The sequence below is a fragment of the Miniopterus natalensis genome, chromosome 21 (assembly GCF_054644295.1).
Source record: "Miniopterus natalensis isolate mMinNat1 chromosome 21, mMinNat1.hap1, whole genome shotgun sequence".
NCBI lineage: Eukaryota > Metazoa > Chordata > Mammalia > Chiroptera > Miniopteridae > Miniopterus > Miniopterus natalensis.
This window is the reverse complement of record NC_142101.1, coordinates 5,367,164-5,390,558: the sequence shown is the minus strand read 5'-3', so window position 1 is coordinate 5,390,558 and position 23,395 is coordinate 5,367,164. Positions and strand designations below refer to the sequence as shown.

At 41.3% G+C, this 23,395-nt stretch overlaps 1 protein-coding gene and 1 non-coding gene across 2 annotated transcripts; both read right to left on the bottom strand.

The window, feature by feature from the left end:
- Positions 1-644: 644 nt before the first annotated feature.
- On the bottom strand, positions 645-18,286 carry TOMM20 (translocase of outer mitochondrial membrane 20). Its single transcript, XM_016199848.2, has 5 exons — positions 18,101-18,286; positions 11,581-11,627; positions 9,785-9,866; positions 4,916-5,058; positions 645-3,498 (listed from the first exon to the last, which is right to left on the bottom strand). The coding sequence occupies exons 1-5, from the start codon at positions 18,219-18,221 to the stop codon at positions 3,454-3,456; spliced, it is 438 nt and encodes a 145-aa protein (XP_016055334.1). The 5' UTR covers positions 18,222-18,286; the 3' UTR covers positions 645-3,453.
- On the bottom strand, positions 17,628-17,756 carry LOC148090742 (small nucleolar RNA SNORA14). Its single transcript, XR_015716331.1, has one exon. It is a non-coding gene; the product is annotated as a small nucleolar RNA SNORA14 (small nucleolar RNA).
- Positions 18,287-23,395: the final 5,109 nt, after the last annotated feature.

The window sequence follows — 23,395 nt, the reverse complement described above, 5'->3', positions numbered from 1 at the left end:
CATAAACCAGCACCTCCCCCATGCCCCACAGCACGCAGGTCTCCTGGAACAGGCCACTGCCCCACCCCGTCAGGCACAGGGGCTATACACCTCACCTGCAGCCACCCAGAGCACCTCGTAGGTAAGTTTCCCTTAATAAGCTCTGCTAGTTGCCAGACTGGAGTGGCCGCTTTCTTGGTCTTTCCATGCCCTCCATTTACAGAGGCAGATTTCCCTGGGTCTCTGAGTACCACGTTTTCTTGCCACCAGTGAGCATCACTGTCTATGTCACATTCCTAAGGATAACCCCCCACCAGCAACAGCATCAAAACCTGGGAACATGTGAAGAGCTGAATGAGCCTGCTCCTGGCCCAGGCCTGGTGCCCAGAAATCTGCTTTAACAAGCCTTCCAGGTGGTTCTGATACATGCCGAGATTGGAAAGCCACTAATACACGAATCCTCACCTGCCGACACTCAAGCAGGGGTCCTTAATCCAAATCTGTGAACCCCCCGAAGTCAAAGGCAAATGTGCATATTCCTGGGGAGAAGCTGCACAGCTGTCAACATCCTCAGAGATGCTGTGACCCAGAAACACTTGCATACCACAACTTTGAGTCCCCAAATTGAGTAGAATTCACTTCTGCAAATAAACACCAAGCCAAAATTTTCTCCAAGCCCTTTAATATTCACTTAAACAGTTGAGCCACAAACAATCATAAAACTGTATTTACGTTACAAGAAAATGTTGTATGATATCTGCATGATATACCAATTACCTCAAAATCTCTTCTGCAGTAACATTTCATTAACACTCTGGTCCATAAGCTGCTTCAACACAGACAAAAAGGCAGGTCGACTGCCTGCTTGCCTACTATGCACACTGTACTAGGTTTTACATGTTAGGTGTGAACAAAACTCCTAGTTAACTGTTAATAGAACAGCACTGCTACTACCAGGTAAGCCCATGTTTTAAATGTTCTTTCACTTTAAGTGCAAATTGTGGAAGCAAACAACAGATCTCTGCCCAAAGAAGCATGCCGATGTGCACTTATTTCCAATTCCAAAGATTTTACACACATGTGCAACATGAGCACATGGGGCACTCCAGCAGTTACCACTCTGCTTCAAAATTGAGCTGAGCACCACTTGGCCAGCTTTAACGTGATGGCCCTGTTCCAGGAAACTGCTTGGCAACTACGTGTTCAGGGAAGGGAAAGTTGTTTTTTTCACACCCAACACAGCTAGCTTTCAAAAGTGGTACCTACTTTTATTTTTAATATATTTTATCGATTTCAGAGACAGGAAGGGAGACGGAAAGAGAGAAACATCAGTGATGAGTCATTGATCGGCTGCCTCCTGCACACCCCCTGCTGGGGATAGAGCCTGAAACCTGGGCATGTACCCTGACGAATCGAACCGCAATCTCCTGGGGATCATCGGTTGATGCTCAACCTGTGAGCCACGCCGGGCTGGTGGTACCTACTTTTAAAGCACCAAAGCTGTCATTTAAATAAAATGCACTTGGCTGAAGCAGCTCTAAAGTGAAGACACCACTGCATTATATCAAAGCCAATTATTTTTTTCAGAAAGCGGAGTAAGCTCAGCTCCAACGCACTGCAGTTCTCCCGGGCATATCCTTCATACCCTCCCAAATCTAAGTTGACCCCTCAGCCCTCCAGCCAATCCTATTTCTGGGCCTGTTCTCTTGCTATTTTTCCCCACCTATATTCCCTCTGACTGTATGTTCATTCTCTTCCCTTGCACAGCCCCTGTTCTGAACACTCTTTTGTCTGGGCGGGTACAGGATAGACGACTTTCCAATCACTGACCGATCGCCGCCCTGCTTTGGATAAGGGGTCCTACTGTTTGTACTGGTCAACCCCCGCCTCCCCCCAAGCATGCTGGGTGTAATAAAAAAAGAACGCTGCTTAACGTTCAGGATCACAAACCTAGAAGGTACCTGGGGAAGAGTCACTGAATGTGTGAATCACCTAGTTCTAATTTTACAGATGAAAATACTAAAGTTCAGAGATGCAACGTGACTTGCCCAAGGCTGTGAATATGACTCTTGAAAGACAGAAACTAGAACCACATTCCAAACTCTCCACTATACTGCAGCCACCACAAAACCCGAGGTTAAGGTAAAGAAATGTCTGTAAGTAAAACAAAGTAAAAAGCCTAGTACACATAGGAAAAGACTTTGGGATCTCTCCACAGATTTTTAGACAGAATAAAGGCAACCTATATCGTGAGAAACGCTGTCCAGTTCAACAGATGTCCGATCCTTATTAGTACCAAAGATCCTAACTCTCAGTTCTGATACTGAATCTGTGACTGCAGATGTCACTGTTTTGAAAAGAAGAGGCCCCATTACCTCCCATCTTTGCAAGTCTCCAGCCATAGGAGACAGCTTATTCTCATCGTAACAAGATAAACGAACCAGATTAAAGGATTAAGGAGTTACATTAGATAAAAGGAAAGGAATATTTTTACAAGCATATCATCTCAGTTACCTTAAAGGTGAAGTTTCAGATTAATTTACAAGAGCAGTGACAAAACCACATGATTTCAGTGAAAATCAACACCTTAAAAAAAAATTTTTTTTTTTTTCATAAATACTGTCAGGCAAGCATGCAAAATTCAGAGAAAAGAAAAAAAGGCAAGGCTTGACTGCCCCTCAGAGAAGGTTGGACTTCATGATGCTGAACACAACCAGATGAATGAGAAGCTGAAAGGAAAACTCTGAATCAGCAGACCGGCTCCCTCATTTCATAAATGAGGAAAGTGGGTAGGCACTGCTAACTGGAGCAGCTCGGCAGCTAGATTAGGGTACACACAGATCTAGTTCCCAGTGCTATCCGCAACTACGTGTATCTAAAATACCAGGAGATAAATATCCAGAGCACATTAAGCCACTGACTTAAACAAAACATTTCAAGACTGATACACTAGGTGGGTGAAGCTGTTAATATAGCACATCTCACATTTAAGAGATTAAATGCAAAGGAATAATCTCAAAGAGTTTAATATCCAGTTTTGATAACACAATCACATTTCCATCCAATTTTCTGATGTGCACCAAAATGTACTAGTTTAAAAACGTGCATTCTTCAGCCTTCCCCTACTTTTTTTTGCCTTTCAAAACTGAGCACTAGATATCTTTTATGTACATAATATGATGTTATATGTCCATTTTAATTACGTTTTAGGAATAAACAAAATCCATGATATTTCGGTAACTCATAGTGTATTTATAAAATGAAAAGCTCTCTATCAAAATACACTCTTCACTGGGAAAAATAAATAAAAGACAAACCGATCTACACAAAGTAAAAATTAACTCTGGCAGATTCGGTGCAGGACAGTCAGTCCACAGCAAGCATATTTGCCCTTATTCCCCCAGAGCTGTTCATCTTCCAAGTTAAGATTTTAAAAATATTTTTAATTGAGATTATTATGTTGACATTTGTTTCTCATTCCACATCATCTTCAGCCAAGCTCTGAGCACTTACAATTCTCTGAAAGAAGAAAAAAAATTTTTAAGTCTTACAAAGTATAAGCACTTAATCAGGTTTCTAAGTTAAACAAAAATGCCCTTTGTGTTCAAAGAAATCTCGCTAAAGCTTACCCATTCTGAGATTTATGCAACATTAAACCCTTTATACATTATCACCTAAGAAAACAATGACTACTGTCAGTCTCATCTCAAAATTCAAATGAATGGAGGCATACCATCTGTATTGTGCTACATGTTAGCTAATTACATAACTGAACCCAATGTATTCAAGACCTCTTTTTACTCCTACGTAAACTAAAAATACTGACTAGTGCTAAGAATACTCATCATTTTATGCTCCTAACATTTCCCTTTCTGGCCTGGAAATGTTCAAAATCCTTATATAAAGGATTACAGTATTCTCAAATTAGTATTTTGAAACCATTTCCAGATAACATGAGACAAGTTAACTGAGTAAAAAAAGTCCTCTTTATCGAAAGCAATTCAGGCTTCATCCCGAGTCCGTCCATATTTCAAGATATTACCCTCTGGTCAATTTCCCAGAAGCTCTATGCTATGCTGCTTTTCGAAGTGCAAATAATGTTAAGTAGCGGGTTCCGAAAGACTGGGAAACCATGTCAGTCTAATAAATAGGAGTAAAACCGAGTCCTTGACTCTTCAACCCCCACCCCTAAATCTTTGGGAACTGCCTCTCCTTTAGTCCCTTCCTAATCCAATGAGGTAAAGATCAGTTTGAAGAATTAATCAGTTATTTTACTAATTTTTAATCACACCAAATGTGAAAATGACATGTAATAGTCATGCTATTCCAAAAAGCAGATTCACTTGGGCTACTGGGGAAGGATTAAAAACGAACAGAACACATTTTACGTAACCCTTAAGTTACGGATCATCGTGTATACAAATGGTATTTTGCCCTATTCAATGGAGATTTGGGGATGTAGTCAAATAACTCCAAACTCAAAGCCCACCCTGGCAGAAGCGAGGCACTGGGACCTTTAGACGTGAGGTCAGAGGTGGCGCAGAATCCTTTATGCCCCAATTTCCAGACTATGCCATTTTGGCTCCTCTGTCCTCTGCCATGCCGCTGCCCTCAACACACGGTCGCACAGAAGAGAAGGCAGGAAGCTAGTTTAACGAAGTAGCTGAGAGTGCCCTGAAATCTGGGATTTGAATGCTGTAGCCTGAGACTTAACTCTAAGAGACACACTTCCTGGTCCACATCTAGAGCACAGTCAACTTAGATGTTTTTCCACTAGGGAAGAAAGTTTCAAGCACTGTTATCTCGAGTACTATTTTCACTATATGGATGAGTTTCAGGATTGCACCATTTCACTAGGCTCATTTTTAAATGCCAATGTCCCTAAACATTTAATTCCCAGATTCTACTTTTATTTCACAACCTTTCAAATCCTTACCTGACTAATTGTTGGAAGCTTAGTCAGAAGCATCTGGAACACTGGTGGTGGAAGAGTTTGCTGTAACACTTGCAGTAACTGCTGCGGCTGTCCACACACTGCAATTGCATTGGTCAGATGATCTACGCCCTTCTCATATTCACCTGGAAGAGTGACATAAAAATAACACATGACCTGAAAAGCCTCTGCCTTTGTTAAGAGTTCAACTCTAAATAGTCTTCACTGTATCTCTAAGTGATACCAGCCAAAAACATCATGCAAGCAAAAACTTGGAAATAACCCAAAGTACACTCATGTAACTATTAGGAAGCCATTAACAAGGATAAGTGGGCCTAGCCGGGCGTGGCTCAGTGGTTGAGCGTCAGCCTAGGATCCAGGAGATCCTGGTTCGATTCCTGGTCAGGGCACATGCCCAAGTTGTGGGCTCGATCCCCAGTGGGGGCGTACAGGAGGCAGCAGATCAATGACTCTCTCATCATTGATGTTTCTATTTCTCTCTCTCCTTTCCTCTCTCTGAAATCAAAAAAGTTGTAACAAAATAACAAAAAGGATAAGTGGGATTATACACGGATATAAAGCATCTCCAACACACATACGAAAGGGGGGAAATTAAGGTGCAGAAAGGTCAAAGTTTATTACTATTTATATATTCAGAATACGTCCGAAAGACTGCATTAGAAATTGCTAACAATTTTTAATGCACATTATTAAAAATCTTGTATTGGAAATTTTTAAAATTAAGACTATTTTTTTAAAGAGCAGTTTAAGGTTCACAGTAAAATTAAGGGAAAAGCTCTGGCCAGGTGGCTCAGTTGGTTAGTGTTGTCCCGACATGCCAAGGTTGCAGGTTCCATCCCTGGTCAGGGCACATAGAAGCATCAACCAATGATGCATAAATAATTGGAACAAATCAATGTTTCTCTCTCTCTAAAATCAATAAATAAGAATTCAATTAAAGGGAAAGTAAAGAGATTTTCTTAAAAAAAAAAAGAGAACTCTACAAAGAAGCATTACAAATGGACAATCTAAAATAAAAGGCTCTGGTTTTTTGCATGGGCTCGGATTTCCATCAAGAGACTCAACAAGGGCTCCACTGACTCGAGTGTTCACTTGATCATGGAATACTCCCGTGAGCCACTGAATTTATAGGCAATAAAGGGGAAGGGAAATGCTGCCTGGGACATTCAACATTTTCACAGTATAAATAGACATCTTTATGAGTACGAAGAACAAAATTTACTTGAGAATTTATTTGCATGAGTTGAAACATTACAATTTGTATCTTTAGACAGAGATTTAAATGAGAATAGATATTAAATGGAAACAGCTAGTAGAGGTATTCGGAACACAGGGGATCACCAGAGACACTTCCTAGTACTTCAAAATACACTGGAAACAGTTTGTGAAAACCACAGCAACTCAGTGTAGGTGAAACCATTTCCTCTCTGCACTTGTAACTTGATCCCAGTCACATAGCCTGAGATGAGATCTTACTCAGTTAATGGAATATACTTATCGAAGACGCCTGGATGAAGGAGACCTTGTCAAGCAATGAAGTTCCCTGCGCAAACTGCTTATGCTTTCACCTGGCTTACTTAGAGACTGACCTTTACCCTAATTCTCACCACTGAGTCTTCTACCTCTGGCTGGCTTGGGAGTTTTCACCAGAAGAAAGGAAGCTTGGCGGCTGAGCTGTTAAGTAATTCCTTGGGTATGTTGGCTTGAAGTGTGGAATATGAACTTGGAAAAAAGAGCAACTCTTCCATGTCCGTACTTAACCTGCCCTCATCACCACAGGTAACTAACTGTCCTTCTCAATCTGGATCTAACAGCTCAAATCAGATAGACAGATGATCATAGCGCATGATTCTCCAAGATAATCCAAAAATAAGTAATTAGGAGTACATTATATTCTAACATCTTAATATTAGTAAATTAATTTAAAATAATGTTTATATTTGGGGGCAGAAAATTTTGATATTATAAACAGACACCTTTGTGAGCACAAAGAACAGCATTTGTTTGAGAATGTCTGCAGGAATTGCAATATTACAATCTACAGCCGTAGACAAAGATTATCAATCAACTACACATGCTGAATTTTCTTCTTAGATATTAAAGTAATACAATTATAGCCTTGCAAATGATCCTTTTGAGGATTTCGGTGCCCTATGATTGAACTTCACATTTTTCTTATTTATATTGGGAAAGACACATAATTATTTTCTAGTAAAGCATTTCCATTTTTATTTATAAGCATTATCAGCCTACTACACCACCCAAATAAAAGACAATTACTTCCTCAAAAGAGAAAATAATGAGAACGATACGATGAAAAGTGAAGATGGTCATCACCATCTTAAACCTTTAATATCTTCTCATAAAAGAAACAAAAACCCAAATACCCCTGTCATGTAATACAATAGTCTATATCTATTATGATAAATAAGAAAAACTTGACCCTTTTAAAATTAATGATAGCAACTACTTCCAAGCTACTTTTGAGGCAAGAGCTTATTTGACACTAAAAATATTTATAAATACAGTTAAGACAAAATTACTGAATTACAGCTCTCAAATTTTTCAATTTGATCATTTTAATTTCATAACAGGATTTTTTAACATATTGTACAATGACTATGAACTACTAAACTACTAAAAACTACTTAAAAGTAGCCTTATTTGTAAAGATTATTTGTCTTTCCTATATCAAGTAAACTTAAAACTCACTCAAAATATATTATGGACAACGATAATCCATACGAAACATTAATTTCTAGAGCCAGTCTTTAAATAACACAATCCTTACACTATTAAATGCCTAAAAGCTTGTTTTGAAATACAGTCATGCACTGTTTAATGATGGGGATGCATTCTGAGAAATACGTAGTTAAGCAATTTCACCGCTGTGCAAACATCAGAGTGCACTTACTTACACACACCTAGATGGTCTAGCCTACTACACCTCCTATGCGACAAGCCTGTACAACATGCTACTGTACTGAATACTGCAGGCAACTGTAACAGTGGTATTTGTGTATCTAAGTATAGAAAGGTACTGTAATTTTATACCAGTAGGCAACTGTAACCGTGGTAAGTATTTCTGCATCTAAACATAGAAAGGTACTGTAATTTTATACAACTGGCAGCGAAGTAGGTTTTGTAGGGGAGAAAAACAAACAAGTTTAATTACATGGATACCTCCTGTATACCTGAGACACCCAGGAAAACTGAGACCCTCACCAAAGTGGCTGAAGCCACCACCTTAAACATTAACTACCCTCTTCAGCAGAAGACAAAAGATGATGGAGGTAGGGGAGTAAGGTATGGGAGGTGACCAGGAAAAGCACAGTAAACAAGGGTAAGATTGTTCTAGACTTAAATCACCGTCTTCTGCATTAATAAGTGTTTCTAGAGATAAGGTCACCTCCCCTTCCCAGTTCAGGGAGGGAGACACAATCTCCTTACAAAGGAAGATTTCCCTTACAAATGCAAATGTTTCTTACAAAGGGCAATTTCTTGTTGGTTTTCAGACCTTCTCCCATGCCTGTGTCTCTTAAAATGACCCAGCATAATAATCCTTAAACCAAAAGAGACAATGCAGGGGTGACAAATGCTGTTCCCTACAGTTTACACCCGGCATGTGAGTGATGTGTTGCACTACATAATGACACTGCACCGGCTACAAAGCCACTAGGCAACAGGAATTTTTGAGCTCCATTATAATCTTATGGGGCCAGTGTTGCATACACGGTCCATCCTTAGCCGAAAGATCATTAATACAATGACAGGAGAATGAATAACTTTTAAGAAACAGCTGTACTGAAACTGGGCCTAACATTGACACCAGACCCTCAAATAGTTTTTTCCCCAGATTTTAGGAGATAACAGCAGGCTTCCTTCACAGTGCCCCTGAGACCACTAGCCCAAGCTGATCACACTGGTCCCAGGGGCTCTCCCAGGCTCAGATAGCCTACAAATGGATCCAAATGACCCTGCCAGGTGGCCAGAACCAACATTTGTCTCTGGAAGAACCTGTGTGCAGGCCCAGTCTTCACGGACAGTATTCAGAGCGAGGGGTGCTGGGCACCTAGATCCCACACAACCGACCCAGTCAATTGGAATTCCTTTATGCTCTCGCTCACCTTCCCAATTCCTACCTTAGATGGTTTGGTTCCAAGACTGTCCACTCCAGACTCCCTAATTAGCTGCATAAATATGTATGGTTTCTCCTTACCCTCACCCTCTAAACTCACTCCAAGCCTTTCCTGGAAAAAATTGATCTGACCCTTGTCCGGTCTTATTTGGCTGCTTGAGGTATAACCTTTTTCTCAACAGACCCATCCACCAAAAAAGCCCCTCGTGACCATAAATTTCCATCAGTGTGAAGAATTCTACCTCCTTTTCTAGTCTTTTAATGACTACTCAAATAAAGAAACATCAGCCCCAAATGGCATCATTTGCACTAAAAGCCCATGATGCCAAACCCAGATTTAGTACCTCATCTAATTACAGTTTCAATGTCTCCCATAAACATAATCTTAATGAACCAGCCTCAAATTTTCTGGTCAAGAACCAATAAGGCGATCTGTCATGTAGGCCCTTCTCTATCCCCGACAGAGAGAGAATAGGCAATCTACATGATAAAAAAAACCTCCCCTTTTCTCTTCCCCCAAAGAAAAGATGTCCCCAATATAATCCTTTCTTTTCTTTCATCAGTTGCTCTCTGCTTCCTATAAAAATCTTCCATTTTGTACAACCCCGTGCAGGGAGCTGCTAGATGGGATGCTGCCCATTTATAAACTGCTTAATAAAGCCACTTAGATCTTCAAATTTACCTGGTTGAATTGTTTTTTACATGACTATTACCTTGGGCTAGTAGCTCTTCACCCAGCTGTATTTCTTCAAGGAAGAATTTCTGAACAGCTTCAGCATCTTTAAGGTCAGGTAACTGTTTGGAAGTAGAATATTTAATAACTGGTAACAAAATTATGTCAGGGGACACAACTAATACACAGAAAATCATACCACTAAAAACAAACCAAAAACTGAAATTTATTTTTCAACAGCACCCACAAGGGTAAGTTTATTATCTACACTGAAATGAATGTAAGAAAAAAATACTTATGGATCAAACTGGTATTTGAACAGTTCTTAGAAAGCTCGGTCAAACCTAAAGTAAAAAAAATACAAATATTGCTACCATAAAATACGCATAATACCATTTTATGATCACCGTTATGGATTTTTATGTAGTGTAATCAATTTGTTCTATTCCAACACTATTTTATATAGATTTTACATGTATCTAAAAGATGATAATTATTCTTAGATGGGAATAGAATATACCACTGAAGACTATATAATTGCATAATCATTATGTATTTGTTGGGCATTTGAGGCACTTCCAATTTTTTTGCTATTACAATTACAATCAGCTTTATTTAAATAAGTTTGTTACACATTACCAGACGGAATGATTATGGTAATATATAATGCCACCAGCTATTTGGCTTGTCTTTTTAACATGGGTAAAAAAAAAATTACATTTTTGAAAGTGAAGGCATCTCTCATTAACTATCCCAGCATACAGAAAGAATTTGATCATACCTGAATCTAAAAATACACACTGATGCATATATCTTTAATATATCTATTTTCCTATATCCTTAAAAAGACTACTGAAAACGTAATGAAAACATTTCAGAAAGGTAGTTTGGACACAATAGAACAACTAAGTGGTTGTCTCCCAGCTTCGCTTCACTATTATCACATCCAGTTTGCTGTGTTGATTACTCAATTGTTTCAAAATAACAAAATGTAACATTTACAGATTTATTTTTTTCCTTGCCTCAACTTGCATCAAAAAGAACCACTACTGATCCAGTAGTCCAAGTCCTGTGAATCCAGACAATGGAACTAATTTCAGTTAAAAAAAAAAAAAAAAAGGCTATATGCACAACGATTAACATTTACTTACTTAATTTACTTACACATGTCACAGAACATTTTTTTATCAAGCAGATAAACCTATGTAGTCATTTAAAATAATCATGAACACAGGATCTATGAAAAGAAAAAAATGAATGAAAAGATTTATATCTACACTTACATATTATAACCAGGTAAAAAATTGTCAAGTAATGGGATTCTGGATCAGTGGTGTGAATAATCTTATGTAACTTTTGAAATGAACAGCATGTGGTTCTTCTACAAAGAAAAATTAATAAATGTTTTATTTTATTATTTTGAAGCAGCTGAGTGAAAAGGTTTGAGCCTTTTGGTGTAAATGTCTTCTGCAGACTACCCTCTTAATTATTGCTCAGACAATAAGTTGTCCGCTGTTATGGCCAAAAAAGGGGGAAATAATGAAGGGTCAGATGGATAATCTACAACTGAATTCAGTTAACTATTCCTAAAAACAGCAAATCATATTTTAAAATAGAACATCAAGCTAGCTTTCTCAAAATATATACTTGGAGTTTTAAATAATTACTTCTATAAAGTATATAATATAGGGGTGGGCAATTTAAAGTTGTTCATATGGAAAATACAATAATTAATAAATAATACGAGAATAAACTCCGTGTTTCGTGTACTCACAACTGTAAACCTACTTTTGCCAACCCCTGTACAATCTAAACAAAAAACAGATTAAGTATTACCTTGGAAAGTCCAGCTCTCTCCTTGGCAAGCTTTTGTTTCTTTCTTCCTGCAAGAAATGAAGTATTTTCATTTTATCATTATTAGAATGAGAATCAAAAGAAATCTAAATGCTGTGGCAGTCATTCATTCTATTTCCAAAACATTACCAACTCTTGCGCTCTCTGCTTCTCAGGTCTCCTTGTGATTTGTCAGGGTCATATAAATAGTTCTGGTCAAGGAGCTTTGGGCAATGTGACATTTCTGGGCAGGAGCCTTTTCCTTCCTCCTGGACACCAAGATCAACCATTTATAGGATAGAGGCAGCTCTAACAGCTGGGTCTCTCGAGTAATTACAAGTAGAGCAAGCCCTCCCTCCCAACATACAAAGGACATGAAACATGAGCAAGAATTAAGCCACCACTGTTAGGGAGTTTCATTACTGAAATATAACAGATACTATTTACTGAATGTTGAACACTGGCTGGTATTCTTTTTTTTTAAATCCTCACCCGAGGACATTTTTTCCATTGCTTTTCAGAGAGTGGGAGGAAGGGAGAGATGGGGGGAAAGGGGGGAGACGGAGGGAGGGGGGAGACAGAGAGGGGGGGGAGAGAGAGAGAGAGAAAGAAGGAGGGAGACAGAAAGGAACATTGATGTGAGAGAGACACATCGATTGGCTGCCTCCTACATAATGCCCAAGCTGGGGACTGAGCCTGCAACCAAGGTTTATGCCCTTGGCCAGAATCAAAGCCAGGACCCTTGAGTCCTTAGGCCAACGCTTTAACCACTGAGCCAAACCAGCTACGGCTGGTTGGCATTTCTTAAGGGGAAGGTGGGGGGAGATCAGCATTTGAGAGTTTTCTTAAAAACAAAAAACCCCCAAAATAATAAACATAGTGTTTATGCATTTGACCAAAAAAAGAGGGAAGGGGAACAGTGCTCAGAAATACACTGCTAAATTCTTAATTCAACTACTGCTGGCTAGTTAAGGAAAAAAACCTCTGCCTCCAGTCTCTAAGTTGTTTTGTCTTATTTTTGCTATGAAACAGCAATGCTACACATCTCAGGAGTAAGAGATGTTTAAAATCTTGCCCAGCTGGTGTAATCAGTGGTTGAGAATCAATCCATGAACCAGGAGGTCAGGGTTCAATTCCCAGTCAGGGCACATGCCTGGGTTGAGGGCTCGATTCCCAGTATGGTGCCTGCAGGAGGCAGCCAATGACTCATCACTAATGTTTCTCTCTCCTTCTCTCCCTCCTCTCTCCGAAATCAATAAAAAAACATATTTAAAATCTTACTTGTCACTTAGTCAACCTTTCAAACCAAACAACAGGGCACTAACAGTATTTAAATTGCCAACTGTATACCCCATGTGAAGGTGTTGGCACAGAGAAACACAGGCTGTGCTTACATGGCAGTTCTTCACTTACTAGCAGTACGACCTTGGGCACGCTAAGAATAGTATCTGCGTTAGAGCTGTGAGGATGAAATGAGTCAATGTATGTAAAGTATTTTTTAACAGTGCCTGGTTTACAACATGACATATAAGCATTTGTTATTAATATAGTTCAATACCAACTCCTTCGCTAAGGAGCTGTGCTGTGCTAAAATGCCTAGTCACTAAAAACTATCAGAGAATAACCATGTGGCACAGCTAAGAAAGGTAAGGCTCTAATACTTATTACTTGGACGATGTCGGGCAAATAAGGAACTCTCCAAAGACAGGGGACACTTTCACCACTGTGAGAAACGAAGCCACAATAAAACAAACGTCTTCTGCAAACCCAAGCCCCGATGCATTTTCTTATCTAACCTTACAAACTAGCTTTAAGCACACCACTATCTCTTGCCAACCCTAGCCCTATAAAGCAAAGTGCTACTACTCTGAGGCTTAGTACAATTCTGGGAGTTTCAACAGAAAAATATAGGTTACAGTTGATCTTACATATTAATTTGAAGACCACCTATTTTTTCTAACAAACTACCTTTCCTAGGTATTCATCACTCAACACTAATTGTGGGGGGAAAAGAACATGTAACATATTCCACCCTCAATTTGCTTAATGGTTTTGTCTGGCCCTCTTCAGGCAAAAAATAACAAATGATACCAGAGTCTACTAACTAATTCCTAAATATCATGGCACAGACTAGTGCTGCAAGGAGGGCACTAAGACTAAAAGAGAAATGGAGGACTTCAAGAGAAAACTGGCACGAGGACAAGGAACACTTGGGTGTTAGGTAAGCACTCCATAAGTTTTAGATGTCCTGACGCTAAATTATATTAATAAGCTTATTTAATTCTCACAGTAAAACTAAGACATGTGCTATTACTATCACCATTTACAGACTGAGTGGTGGGGTGGGAACTCAAACGAAGGCAACCCGATTTCGGAGCATGGGTCCTCCACTCTGCACTGCCTCTAAATGCCGCAGAAGTGCAGTCCCACACAACTAAAAGGCACCTCAGAAACGAGCATGGCGAGTGTGTGGAATAAACAAAGAAATACAGTGTGCTCAGGCAGAATTTATGTAAACTGACAAATGGTGATAAAATCCAGTGGAGAGAAACTCAGTTTCCATTACTATCCAACTTTATAGTTCTTTTTACGGGGTGGAGGGGAGTGTGCTGTTGTTGCTGAATGTTGACTAATCACCAACTTTAAAGGTTGCTTAATTACTTTAAATTTCTAGCAATATGATTAAAATTCTAGCCCTGGCCAGGTTCAGCTGGTTAGAGTGTAGTCCCGATGCGCCAAGGTTTTGAGTTTGACAGCCGATCAGGGGACAAACAAGAAGCAACCTCAGCGAGAGCATGGAGAGGCGGAGCAACAAATCAATGTTTCTCTCTCCCTTCCTTTTTCTAACATCAATTTAAAAAAAGATTAAAATTCTGGCTTTAGTTTTATAAGATAACTGCTACATTAACTTATTTTCAGATATAGTATCGTATAGTACCTCTATGACAAAGTGACAGATGGTAACAGACTGTCAAACCAATCAGTAAAATCAGGCCTTGACTCAGTTATTTGCTAGACTTAAGTCCCAAGGGCTATATTGTGTGAACCTAACAAGTTAAAACAGTCCACTTTAAAAAATACACATAAAAGCCCTGACTGATGTGGCTCAGTTGGTTGAACGTCCCCTGCACCAAAGGCCAACAGTTTGATTCCCAGTCAGGGTGTGTATGGGAGGCAGGCAATCAATGCTTCTCTCATGTCGATATTTCTGTTTCTCTCTCCTCTTTTCTCTAAAATCAATAAAAACATATTTAAAAAAAATAAATACACATAAAATTTACAGTGTCCCAACAAAATGTATACAATTGATGTTTCTTTTCAGATTTAACCCATTGGAATTAATAATTATTCAAAGTGTGGGTACATTGTTTTGGAATACTCTGTATAAGCTTACAAGAAGTTCCAAATCTAAGTAATTCATATAGCATTCATTTAAATAAGATTACTGAATATATTTTAAAATAACGAATAATTTTATATAGTACTGTATGAGTAAAACACACCTGTAGTTGGCACTATAATTTGGAAGTAAATTTTCACTTATTAATGATTAGTTGAATTAATAAAAATGCTTTAACGGGCCTCATAATCTGCTCTTGCTAATGAGACCAAAAAAAAAAAAAGTCAGTCAGTTAGAATCCCAGATCTAACTTCAAACCTTATTTTAAACAACTTAAGCCACTTTTCCTTAAAAAATAAAAATAAATTAGGAAAGTTAACAAGCCAAAATGACTCCTTTGAGAAATTGCAGATGTAAATATTCTATTGGAAATTTGACTAGAAAACTCAAAATCAACTAAACTGAAATCAATTTAATTCCACAAACGCAAGACACCCTCAAGTTAAAACCAGCCAACCAAACAATTTATTTTTTTTATCCTCACCAGAGGATATGTTTACTGATTTTAGAGAGAGGGAGGGGGAGAGAGACATCAATGTGAGAAACACTGACCATGTGGTTCCTGTACTCACCCAGGTCAGGGGATCCAACCCACAACATAGGCATGTGCCCTGACAGGGAATCAAAACCCCAACCTTTTGGTGTATGGGACGCTCCAACCAACCCAGCCACTAGGCCAGGTCACAATCAATTACCTTTAATCAGAGTACAAAACTACTCTGAATTAAGGCTTAAAATTTTTTTAAAATATGTTTTTATTGATTTTAGAGAGAGGGAGAGAAACAAACACCAATGAGAGAAACATCAATCTGCCTCCTGCAGGCTCCCTACTGGGGATGGACCCTGCACGTGCCCTGACCTGGAAATCAACCAGCGACCTCAAAGCTCAACTAACTGAGCCACACCAGCCAGGGCACGAATAAAGTTTTAATTGCTAAAGGAAATATCAAAGAAATGATATTCATAAACAATCTTCAGCATTCATTAATAACTGAAGACTGGAGACTGTACTAAACTCTACCTTTATTATAGCATTTTACAAAAGTGAAACTGAAACTTGAAGTCAGTTGCCCAAGGTTACTCAGCTAATAATTCAAGCCTGACCACATTAGGCTACTGGCTCAAGTGAGAAAGTAAGTTAATGAATTAAAAACAGAAAAAGAATTTTGAAAAAATAAACAAGAAACAGATTTCTTAGTCTGTCTAAAATACTTGTTATAATTTCCTCAACCAAAAACTAGTTTTCTCAAGGTTTTTGACAATACGATTGCAGCGTTTCCAAAGGAAGAAAGGGTTAACCCATTCTTTATAGAGCTATGCATCTGCAACTACTTTTAAAATGATAGGAAACTGATCTAAATTCCAACAGTTACACTTAAGGCAAGCATTAATGGAGGGATCTTCCCTGGGTCAGGGATGGTGGCAGACACTTAAACATCTTACTTAAGCTTCACAAAACCAACCAGAGGCAGGTGGCATTACCTGATTTTTACAAACTAAGAAAATTAAGATTCAAAAATCTCAAGATCTGAATCTTGCTAATCTTGCTCAAGATCTGATGCTGCTAATCTGTGATTAAACTGGGCCTGGAAACTGTCAAATCCAAAATAACATTCTGACAATGTAAGAAACATTCAAACCTGTAGAAAATGTTTGTGAGTTTATTTGAGCCAAACTGACAACCGCTGGGAAGTAAAATCTGAATGATTGAGAAAGTGCTCCAAAGAATGGCAGTTTTGCATCTTATTTTATACATTTCAATAAAAAGACCTAAGTGGGTTATATGAAATCCATGATGATAGATTATGGAGGGGGGAGAGCAAAGGGGGGGGGGCACCTCTGGGACTAAATAAAAAAGTAAAACGACAGACACATACTTCTGTCATATAGGTGAATACAGGGTAGTTAACAGTCAACAATTAACGAAATAAACAATGAGGGGATCTTTGGTCTCCCCAGAGCTGTGCCTGTTTTGAGAGGTCCGGAAAAAATGAAATTACTTTGTTTTTGCAAAGGCATGTTTAGGCTTGTTTTATCAGGTATGTTATCCCAGGTGTAAAAAGCCAACAGACTAGTTAAGGTGGAGATTGACCTTTGTAAGGGAAAAATACTGCCTTAGGCCATGACTACCTGCCAGGAACTGCTTTCAGGTAAAAAGTTTTCATTTTAGCTGGGCTGGTGTGGGCCCATGGATAAGCGTCGACCCATGAACCAGGAGGACACTGGTTCCATCCCCGTCAGGGCACATGCTGGGGGTTGCAGGCTCAATTCCCAGTAGGGGGCGTGCAGGAGGCAGCCGATTACTGTTTCTCTCTCATTAATGTATCTAACTCTCTATATCCCTCTCCCTTCCTCTCTCTAAATAAATATGAGATCAGCATGATCCAATATGGTAGTCAACTAGGCACGTGTGCCTTATCAGACACTAAAGAAACAAAGATATAGGAGAATCACTTCTTCGTGCTTTCTGGGCTTCAATAACTTAAACATCAATTTTAACTTCAGAAACTGAGCAACCTAGAGAAGTTTCAAACCTTTTCTTATTCCAACAAATTTGCTCTTCTACTGCTGCAAACGAGCATGCCTCGGATAGGCAAAGATCCGAATGGTTTTGGTGGCACCATTTCCCTCCCGCCAGTCTCCTCTTAAAAGATGTCGCAGGTATGAAATGAGGCTGAGCGACGGGAGGCGCGCAGCCCTTTGGACTCCTGCCGTTCCTGTGGCATTCACTCGTATCCTGGGAGCACGCGCAGCGCGCCAGGAGGGTTTAAGAATGCGCCGCCGACGCGCAAATTCCACGTTCCAGTCAGAACAGAGGTTTAAAAAGGTGAACGCGAAAGAAGAAACCCAAGCCCCACGCCAACACACATCCTAAACTATCATACAAACAAGAATGTCTTTACACGACCGAAGTAGGAAAAACAAAATGGGAAAATCGTTCTCGTTCCTCCAAAATGGAGGGATCGCGCGGGGCGCGCCAGCGCGGCTCCTCTTTCAGGTGGAGGCTCGCGGCCCCAGGCCCTTCCCACGCGGCCGCCGCCGCCCAGACCCACCGGCGGGGACCGGCAGCGGCGGGGCGGGGCGGCGGAGGCGGAGGCAGCAGGTCGGGTGGGGACCACTCACGTTCTCGCAGCCTGTTCTTGAAGTTGGGGTCACTCCGTCTCTTGCGGTCGAAGTAAATGCAGTACCCGATGAAGAGGGCCCCGCACACGCCGGCGGCGATGGCGCTGTTCCGGCCCACCATCTTTCCTCGACCGCGGAGAGGGGTCGGCGGCCGAGGGACCCCGGCAAGACGCCGTTTGTCACGAACCCTCGGAGCGGACGGCGCCGCTCAAACTGACGCCCGCCGCGAGGGAACGGGAAGGGCCGAGCGCGCCATTTCCGGCGCCGTCACCCGAGGCCCTCGGGCCGTCCGCGGCAGTGCCTGAGCAGAAGCCCCAGGGCCGTCCGTAACAGTGCCTGAGCGAAGGCCCCCGCGCCTCTTCTGCGTCTGCGCAGGGCGCTCAGGGGGCGTCTCCGAGGCGACTGGAGCTGTGTGCGCGGTGGTGTCGGGAGTTTGGGAGCACCTCGCACTTCCTGGAAAACCGCCCAGCCCGACGCCGCGAGGGGCGCGCGTGGCCGCCGCGCGCGTATGCACGCACGCACGCACGCACGGCGTGGTGACGGCCGGGCTCGCGCGGGCAGGTGGGAGGTTGCTGAGGGCGGGCTTCGCTTATCCTTGTGTGACGCGGGCGGCCGTGACTTGTACCAGTTCAGCCGCAGCCCTTTGTGCAGCGAGCACCGTAATCTAATTCAGTTTGAAAAGAATGTCACAGTCTGGATGGTGAATGGAAGGAAGTGGAATGGAACTGCTGGGAAAATGGAACTGGTGAAAAAGATGGAAGGAAAAGTAGAAAACGTGACTCATTCTATAGGCATAGAAAACATATCTACGTGGGTTAAAATTTAAAAGACAAAACCTTGGGCAGAAAGACACGTGGCTGCGGGCTTCGAGGGCGTCCAGGGGGCGGGCGGAGCTGGGCCCGGGGTGGGGGGCCAGGGGGCGGGCGGAGCTGGGCCCGGGGGGCGGGGGCCAGGGGCCGGGCGGAGCTGGGCCCAGGGGGAGGGGGGAAGTCCAGGGGCCGGGCGGAGCCGGGGGGGCGGGGGGCCAGGGGCCGGGCGGAGCTGGGCCGGGGCGGGGGCCGGGCGGAGCTGGCTGCTGGCCTCCGACCCGCTCAGGCTGGATCCTCCGAAGCGCTCCGAGTGACGGGAAGGTCGCTATAATTGTAACGGCGCAGACCTTTCTTTCTTTCCTCCGGCCTTTTGATTTCTTGCCCTCTGCCTGGCGCCCTGGCTCACGCATCTCCCTCTCCCTTGCTTAATGTTATTAATCCCTCGGGACAGTGAGGTTCTGGTCAGCATCCAGTAGCCTTAGAAACAAGGTCCTGGGTCTGTTGAGTATTGAGACAGAATTTTTTTATTTATTTTCTTTTTATGTATTTAGAGTAAGAGAGGGGAAACGGGTTTTTCGCTCCTCTTTTTATGCGTCCATTCATTGGCTGATTCTTATAGGTGCGGGGTGGAACCTGAAACCTCGGGGTAGCTGGATGATGCTCTGACAAACCGAGCTAGGCCGCCAGGGCTGGACGGAATTTTCAATAAAACAAAACATCCTTTGACCTCAGTTGTGTTTTAGCTCCAGACCCAAAAAAAGCAGAATGATCCCACGGAACGAATCCTTGCGAAATTGGACAGAACTCCATGGCTGACATCAGAACCCAATGCAATGATCAGTTATCCCCAATCAGTGGAGCCCAGGATCCTAACTCTACTAGTCGCGGTGATTCATGATTTTCCCCTATATAATCCATCCCCTGGAAGCCATCGGAGAGCCAGGTTTTTGAGTATGAGCTACCTGTGACTCCAGGCATGGCGCCACCTCCTTAATCAATCCTTACTCTCTTGGCTGCAAATCCCCGTTTGTCTTATTGGGCTTTGATGTGTGCAGGCAAATGGACTCCTGCAGTCTGGTAACATATTCCAGTGACCCTGGCAGGTAGTTTCACCAAGGAGGTGGCTCAGGGGCTCGCTGACCACTTGGGTATTGGGTTGGGACTTTGATTCAGGTGATATCAGCTGTACCTCTGGGGAGTGGCAGGGGACCAGAGGTTGAGTTCAACTTGGGGTCCTACACAGTGGAACCGAAATAAAAACTGCACACAGAGCAGGTAAGCTCCCAGGGTTACATCAGTGTGCCCCGTGCTAGGACAAGGTGTCCTGATGCCAGAGGGACAATGGAAGCTTCGTGTTTGGGACTTTCCCAGACCTCTCCCTATGCATCTTTCCCTTTGGCAGGTTTTGATTTATATCCTTTTGCTATAATAAAACCATCCATAATATAGGACATTCCTGAGTTTTGAGTCCTTAGAGTGAATTGTTGAACCCAGGGTCACTGAGAACCCCCAAATTAATAGCTAGCTGCTCAGAAAAGTGGCCCAGAGCCGCCCCCTCCCCCCCCCAAATGTGATTGGTGTCTGAAGTGAGTGCTGTCTTGTAGAGGGCTGTGCCCTTAACGTAAGTTTGGCCTGACTCTGGGTAGTTGGTATCAGAAGTTGCTGCATGGGTACTATGGAAACATTAGACTGGAGGCCCTACCCTGGGGCCTGGAAGGCCCTTCTGCTTAAATGATAATGAAGATGAGACCCTATGGAAGACTGGAAATTGGACCAAAGGTCTGTGTGCACTGCCTGGACTGGGGTGGGTAAGGGGAAGGGTGTGGAGATGCATATGTACCAAAGCAAATTATTGAGACCACAGGACTGCACATTCCTTATACCCTGCACACAGACATTCTGATTCTTCCCATCCCAACAAGTTGTCAGTGAACCTCAACTGAGAGGTGTGTCCTGAGCCTCAGGTGTGCTGGAACACAAAAGACTTGTCCAAGACCACACAGGTGACATGAGGCCTAGAACTCAACCCTCTTGAAAATTTGAGATTAGGTGGCCACTAGGTTATGACTACTCTTCTCTGTCCCTGTGCTGTGCAGAGTAAATACAACATAAACGCTGAGGTCTAAGAGACCAGGTGACATATTACACAAAGCATAGTTAGAACATCTGTGTCTTTGAAACCCTCAACCCCTCTACATTTCTGAGTATCTGTTGTAAAAGTCCTGCAATAGAAACATCCTGGAAGTCCCCTAGGCACCTGTTCATGAGTGGAATCGTTAGTGGGCTGTGAACTGACCTTAGTGGCTCATTATGTGTGTTTTTGTTTTTTAATCCTCACTCGATATTTTTTCCATTGCTTTTTAGAGAGAGTGGAAGGGGAGAAAGAGAAACATTGATGTGAAACACATCGACTGGCTGCCTCCCACAAGTGCCCCAACTGGGCCCAGGGATTGAGCCTACAATCCCCAGTATGTGCCCTTGGCCAGAATTGAACCTGGGACCCTTCAGTCCAAGGGCGGAATCTCTAACCACTGAGCCACACTGGCTAGGGTGATCATTACGTTTTTAATAAAACAATATCAGACACCAATACTTGTATTAAGGACCAGTACTGTCATGTGAAACTTTTGTAGGTTAAATACATCCGTGTTTGTACTGGTCACATGTAAAATTAAATCTATTATAGGCCCTGGCCAGGTGGCTCAGCTGGTTGGAATGATGACCCCAAGATCATGGGTTTGGTCTCTGGTCAGGGCACATACACGAATCAACCAATGAATGCATAAATGAGTGGAATGACAAATGTTTCTTTTTCTCTCCCTCCTTCCCTCTAAAATTAAAAAAAAAAAAAAAAGCTATTGTAGATCACAGTCAAAAAAGTGTATGAAACCACTGATCTAGTCCAAGACCCTTATTTCACCAATCAGGATATTTAGATAAAGAGGCGTGTCCAAGGTTATGTATGTATAGCCCAGAGGTGGGTTAAGAACCTGATGTCCTTACACCCTAGTCCAGAGCTCTTTACATGAAAATCTAAGAAACCAAAAAGAATACTCTATGTTAAGGACATTAAAATTATATACATTTTATAGAAATATATACTATACAGCATACATAATTAAATATAATGTACACTATAAATAAAATATACCCAGTAAAATTATACACTATATATTTATCTGTAGAGATAGTCTGTGTATTCTACAGATGATGCATCTTTATATAAATTTAACTAGAAATATATACAAAAACAGTCAAGAATCAAGGAAGTATTTACTTAACCTTACTTATGAAAAACAAGGTTCTAAGCACCAGAGAGTATACTAACCATAAAATATCCAACCCTTGGATACAGGAAAACAGCTCTCTGTTTTTAGAGCCACATTATACAGCTCCATTAAGTTTTCTTCGTGCTAAACCCAGAAGACAGGATTGTCAAAATAATCGTTACTCAGTGTTCCCCAGTCCCCTTAGCTTCTAAGTAATATGATACATGTATCACAGGTTCTGACTGCCTCAGACCAGCCCCCCAACCAAGGGTTTACACCCTCCCTCCTGGATACAGACTCAGCTTGGTAAAATTTGTGAGCAGAGACACCAGTTATGTCACCAGGTTAAGTCTCAAGGAAATGCAATGGTACTCTCGCACCTTGTTGAACTTTATACATTGCGACTTAATCACCATTTTTATCAGACAATGTTTCCTTTAAATATGATTTTTTGAAAGGTTGTTTCATTAACTGAAGAATTACAAGTTTCCCTGGGAGAATATTTTTCAAATTAAAAACAAATAAAAATAGGAACCTGCTCATAGCCAATTTGCCACGGGCTTCAATAACCAGTATAATCACAGGTTAAGAAGAAATTAGCCCTGGCCGGGAAGCTCAGTTGGAGCATCAAACTGATATGCCAAGGTTGCAGGTTTGATCCCCGGTCAGGGCACTTACAAAAATCAACCAATGATGCATAAATAAGTGGAACAACACATTGATTTCTCTCTCTCCCTTCCCCTCTCTCTCTCAAATCAATAAAGAAAATAAGAAATTAGAGCAACATTTCACATAATGTTTCATATTCTTGTTTGCTAATTATTATTAGGTTGATGAAATAAAAAAAACCCAGAGCTCCAATTATCACAAGTGTGAGAGAAAGGAAAGAAAATAAGTGACTATTATATAATGGCCCTCAAACCTTTCTTAGGGATTGTGATTAGACCTTAGATCAGTATTCCCACTGTAATTGTTTAGACACTTTGTCTAGGTACAGTCAGTATTAAAGCTTAGTGTTTTATTTTTCTTTAAATTTACTTTTTAATGTAGTCTCATTCAAAGTAATTCTTGAAATAACTGTCTAAAGTGTTACATATTTCTAACACACTAAAATAATACTAACACACTAAAATAGTCACTAAAATTTTAAATCTTTTTCCTAAGTCTAAAATCATCTCTCATACCATTAGCAGTGACACATAATCCATGGTAACTAA

Excerpts from the sequence above, each read along its gene's own strand:
- TOMM20 (XM_016199848.2), bottom strand. The coding sequence starts at position 18,221 with ATGGTGGGCCGGAACAGCGCCATCGCCGCCGGCGTGTGCGGGGCCCTC. Across the intron at positions 9,867-11,580 it reads AGAGAGCTGGACTTTCCAAG|TTACCTGACCTTAAAGATGC; the intron begins GTAATACTTAAT and ends ACTTCCAAACAG. Across the intron at positions 3,499-4,915 it reads AGCTTCCAACAATTAGTCAG|AGAATTGTAAGTGCTCAGAG; the intron begins GTAAGGATTTGA and ends TTCTTCTTTCAG.